At 39.7% G+C, this 5,921-nt stretch overlaps 1 protein-coding gene across 3 annotated transcripts in view; it reads right to left on the reverse strand.

Moving 5' to 3' along the window:
• LOC111867379 (alkaline phosphatase) overlaps positions 1–5,921 on the reverse strand; it is a 565,319-nt gene that overhangs the window by 214,729 nt on the left and 344,669 nt on the right. For all 3 annotated transcript variants that reach the window (XM_033752661.1, XM_023857175.2, XM_023857174.2), the window contains exon 3: positions 4,741–4,973. In XM_033752661.1, the coding sequence (XP_033608552.1) occupies positions 4,741–4,973 (233 nt within the window). The remainder of the gene's footprint in view (positions 1–4,740; positions 4,974–5,921) is intronic.

The following is a 5,921-nucleotide window of genomic DNA, read 5'->3' on the forward strand; positions in this document are numbered from 1 at the left end:
TCCAGTGATTGAGGCTAGCTGTTTCTAACGGACCCAACAGAATAGGTGTTTCCCTTTTCCTTCACCTGAGGAAGGAAACAGATCCAGTTTCCGAAACGTCGTGTTTTTATCTTAAAAACCAGGACGATGGATAAAGTCCAGAAACCCAATATATCAGTGTGTTATACACCATCGTCAGAATCCTATAGTAACTAATTGTAATGCTCTGTTTGTTACATCTCATAGTTGCATTTAAGAACTGACGGTAATTATACATTAGAACCGTGGTAATGAGTATTCATTTATTTGATGGCAGGTTGGTCGTCCCAGCTAGTTTCAAACCTCATGCCTGTGTAGAAATTCGTTAAAATTGTTACGGAAAAGTACAGATTAATGAAGACATCATACAATTCTATAACTTGCAACAACCACATACACCGAAGTTCCATAAGTAGAAAGTGTAGCACTCAAAACGGAAGTTGATTACTGCAGGTTAGATATATGTGAACATCTTTGTTTTTACTCTCTTGCGGCTTCTAAAACGCTTTTGCTTGGAAAAGGACAGTTCCAATTCAGAGTGTCAGTGTGAGTCATGATTTTTACTTTTCCCGTTAAACTTTGTATCATTACTCTATTCGTGCCAGAGCTAACACCAAGCACTTTGTAGCGGAACCACTAATACCATAGATTCTAAAGGGTTCTGTCGATGTTGTATAACACACAGAATTACTGTGTTTTTTGGACTTTTTCCGTTGTCCAGATTCTAGAGAACAGAAAACACGACGTTTCGGAAATTGGATCGGTTTCCGTACTCAGGTAAGGGGAGAAGACACCTACTCAGTTGGGCCCTTTAGGAAAAGCTAACCTCAATCACTGGACAACACGTATCAGATTTTCACAGCTATTTAATCACTTGAGACGAGACCAATTCGGCGGGATATCACAAGAAAATATGCAATAAAAGTTGTGATACAGCACGCACAGGCGTGGAAGTAGGATAGAAAAGGAGATAGAACTTTGTGCTACAAACCTAGCCAAGAAAACCAAGTGCATGAATATCCAAGCAAAGAAATGGAAAAAAAGTGTGAAGACACGTAGTATCTACCTCTAGTGCCATCTGTGGAGAAAAACCTGAACACTCGAGACTGAAACCTTATGGAATCCCATGAAGAATCTGTCACGTCATACAGATCTTCTCTGTGGGTTAGAAACCTCATTACTGATAAGGGGGATCCAGATAGGAGAAATATGCAAACTGGACTGGCTCATTGAATTGGTTAAGCATGCCATATGGGCCGATTGTCAGCATGTTTAGTAATGTGTAACTTAGGTTTTCAGTGTTTATGGAGTTTGAATGTTGAAGTTATTAAAAAATTACGTCCACCTTCAGCCCGGTTGTGTTGGAGGGAGGATGTGGCCTGACTTAGGTTAGCCTTTTTACCGAGAGATCCATAAATTCTACCTGGCCTGTGAGAAGAGAAGAGATCCATGCTCCACCCTCTACCCCGCCCTCCCTTATTCATAATGTAATGGATTGTATCAAAGCATTGCCAGGCAACAGCTCCGAAACACGTTCCAACAAGCAACATTAGAAGAACTGCCGTTTATATGCAACGGCTGGAAAACAACTTCCCCCTAAAGTACATGAAAACAATAGGAAATCCATTGTTTTAATGAATATTACACCCGTTGCTACGCAGTCGCGTTGCAACAGACGTAGAAGAGTTTTCCTATGTGGTCCGTGCCAAAGCATTATAAGAAGTTCCAGAATAAACGAGAAGGCACTCCAGGAGACTTCAGTTGAGAGTTCAGGTCTGCACGGGAGGCCCTGAAAAGAAGCCTTTATATGTGATATTGAAGTGCGTAATTCAGTGAGACTGTTGTAATTCTTGTGTTTTAATTCCTTTACAGGAAACAGATAGTGAAGACTTTGTAAAAGCATAACTATTGTTGAGAATTGTTACCTAGCAAAGACTAGTGTAAACAGAATTTTAAGATTATATTTATATAGATTACAATTACAGTAATCCTTAGTGTAGTATAATTATTTGTAGTTACTGTAATCCAATTACCAAACCGAACCCTGTCTATAGTCACTGATACACGTGACAGTACTGTTAGAACCTATACGAGAGTAAAAGAATTGGGATGCAGTTAAAGCACGTAAGTACATGTTGCACATTAAAAATATGATTACTTTTCGACAATATTTACAATCACGATAAGTTCTTAATTGGCGACGTGTTTTGTGGCGAAAGAAATTTTTTAAGAACGCAGAGCTGAACGAGACAAATATGAGGTACTGCCGGAGAGAGCAATTAGTTCTGACTCTCCGGAAACAAAGAACAAGGAGCCCAGAAATTACATGAATGTGTTATATAATATGAAATCCATTGTTTCATTATTTAAACTATAAAATTTTGTTTTGTAGATGCCAGCAGATCAACTGATACCACTGCTTAAAAAACTTACCAGAAAATGAGGATGGTTTACGTACGATTATGTCATACTGAATTATACAGTCTCAGTTGTCACTAGTTGGGGACGTTACGGTGAAAGCGATTTCTCTTTTGGTTACAGAGTTTTCGGGACACATTATAACTTGTTAAGTACCATGTTTTCCTGGACAATAAGTTTCACGCACGCATTTTCACATTTCATAGAGCATGCAATGCTTCCTATAAGGCGTCTTTAAGAGCCCTTTTACGTGATCTACCATATACACACGAACACGAACGGTTTAATTTCTATGTCTTAATTTGTTTCGTCTAAAAGCTGTAAGTGACAGACCGTAAACGACGTCGAAGAAATGTTCTATTTTTTGTGGTTTTCATTATCATTTACACGGTTGTAATCGGAACCATAAGATTATTTTGATATGATGCGACCACACACCCGTACCGCTCTTCTTACTTCATCGAATAGAAATGAGTATAAACTTTCCAAATGTTATGGACTGAAGGGGTTTGAGAACAGGGTGTTGAGGAGAATATTTGATCCGAAGAGAGATGAAGTGCAGGAGGTTGGGGGAAACTGCATAATGAGGAGCTTCATAACTTGTACTCTTCTCCAAGTATAATTAGAACGATCAAGTCAAGGAGGACGAGGTGAGAAGGGCATGTAGCACGAATGGGGGGAAGAGGAATACATATAGGATATTGGTGGGAAAGCCAGAAGGAAAGAGATCACATGAAAGACCAAGACGTAGGTGGCCTGACAATATTAAAATGGATCTTAAAGAGATAGGATGGGATGATATAAATTTGATTGATCTGACTCGGGATAGGGAGGAGTGGAGGGCTCTTCAGAACTCGCCAATGAACCTTCGGGTTCTACAAAATGTTGGGAATAGCTGCATAATTGGCAGCTTCTCAAGAAGAGCTCAACTCCATGAGTGAGTTATTTGAGACTTTCCATATATGAATCACTATTACGCTCAAGTAATACAGAAGCAAATATATTACTGAGAGTGAAACCAAATTTAGGCACATTACAGATTTCGCACTGCATATGCCTATAGTGAATTTCATTCTTGCATTTCGTTATGTATGAAATAATGGGATTATTTCACTCGCTTCCGAAATTTGAATTTACAAATTTGTAGCGACAGGCACAAGTCACTAGGAATTGTACTCAAATGAGATTTACTTGGAGACCGCATACCAGACGGCAAATATGTGTGTATCTGTGCAATACTAATTCTTACGTTCATATGTAGGTCATTTTTTTAGAGAAAACAAAGAGTGCTCGGAAATGAAAGAAAAACATTTTTAAAATTTGGCCTTGTTAAAGTTTTATTAAATTAAGCTGTCTAACTACAGAAATAAATGAGAGGTCTTCGAACCCGCGTAAAATTTACGATCCCTGTTTCTGCTGAATATGAAGGCAGCAAGTCATAACTCAGGCGCAAGAATATAGCACTCTTATTAGAGCTTTATTTCACCCGAAGTGTCGAAGAGCACAGTCACAAGTTCGCAGCGTTTAGAGCACGTAATATGAACTAGCGGAAGAGAGCTCGTAAACAGAATATACTCGTACTACTGTCAGACCTCCTGGAAAACAAGTGACTCTTAGCCAATGCTACTTCAAGATGAACAGCTCTGAGCACAGATACGATAGATCGTTAGATCGCGGTGTAACCACGAAGGAAAGGAAGCTTTGGTGTTATACCTCCATTCCGCCATACGTCTTCATGGAGTGGTACTTTATTAAGCATGGGGGCAACTTTACCATATCACCACCAATACAGTTTAATGATATAATTTGCCCTAATTAAAGTAGCTTCGAAAATAGAATTTGTATATATTATTATTGTTTTAACATATGAGGCATATTTTAAAGCAAATTCTTTATTTTATGCCACTTTATTTAGAGGAAATTATCTCATTTTACTGTATTGCTGGCGATACGTAAAGTTATCCCTACACTTAATAAAGTATCTCCCCATAAAAACGTGCCATGGAATTGGTTTATAGTTCCATAATTCTTTACTTCGGAACTAGATTAGGATGAGCGGTCAGCTTGACGCTAAAGCCGATATACACCGGGTAAAGAGCCCCCGGTACCCACTAATAGGGGAATAGGTAGGTCCCAGGACCGTTCTGGAGAATGGGATGAAGAGAAGAATCTGTGCCCCTGGCGAGAATCAAACTCTGGCCGCCCAGCCTACATCCCATCGATACACAGACTGAGCTACCCCGGCTTCATTTTGTCGGTGATATCATTCGAACAACCTGCAATAAAAACAAACATGGTACTTACCCTAGCAAGCGCCACAGCGGGAAAGTGCTCCCAGGCGAGCCGTGTCTCTTCACCCGGACGTCCTTCCCTCTGGCCTCGGAGAATTCGAGAAGCGGTGATAGTAGCCAGTCCCATTCCATCACCCACGAATAGAATCACATTGCGGGCCACAGGGCGCGCGGACCCCGTGCTGCCATCACTAGACAGCCGGCGTCGTAAAGCGGCTCTGGCTTCCTCGTACCAGAAGTCCCGTTCTGCAGACATAAAGAATGTGATTCCAGCTTAATGACGCAGTTCAATATCCTTGAAAAGGACTCTGAAAGATACAACAGTTGTATGTATTATAAAATGAAAGAATAATTAAAACTTTGAGATGAAGAATGAAGAAACATTGCTGAAAGTGATAATGCACGTGTCTGTAACATCTGGTCTCCATTTCCTCGCGATCTTTCTGTTTATCTTATTTGCGGAAGATAGAAATTAGGTCTTCAGATGGCAGGAACGTGTACGATAAAGAAGTCTTGAAATTTTTAGCCTAGTTTCCAACGTCATGTGAAAGAATAGGCTTATGAGATCAACACTCTTATCTGCTTAAGCGCTGTAGACACGTATCTGAAATTTTATATAAAAATAAACCATAAAAATATGAAGAAAGTCTTCTTCTGGGTTTAGGCGCCGTGTATTCTTCGTTTTGGCCGACGTTTCGGAGGAACGTATAGCCTCCATCTTCAGAGCAGTTGAATGGCTTGGAATGCAGAAAGTAGTCTACAGCTACTGCTCTCTGCATTCCAAGTCATTCAACTGCTCTGAAGATGGAGGCGATACGTTCCTCCGAAACGTCTGCCAAAACGAAGAATACATGGCGCCTAAACCCAGGAGACGACTTTCTTCATAGTCATCGCCGTAAAAACCTCAAAACTTACATAAAAAATATGTCTAAGAATATTACACAAAATATTGATTACACTACAACAATTACAAACATGAGAAAAGCGCAAAATTTTGACGTTATATCCACAAGTTTGAATCAGAAAAGATCTCAGCAATAATAAATTTTTGCAAAAATATAACGTTAATAATAATAATAACAACAATGTGCGACACTGGCAATAGGAAGACCCCTCGGCAAGGATTCCAACGAAAAACAGTCTGTCATGTTAGGATATGAGTTCCAGTGTAATTAGTAGCTGAGTTGTAAGCTT

Source organism: Cryptotermes secundus, unplaced genomic scaffold, assembly GCF_002891405.2.
Source record: "Cryptotermes secundus unplaced genomic scaffold, Csec_1.0 scaffold292, whole genome shotgun sequence".
NCBI classification, from domain to species: Eukaryota; Metazoa; Arthropoda; class Insecta; order Blattodea; family Kalotermitidae; genus Cryptotermes; species Cryptotermes secundus.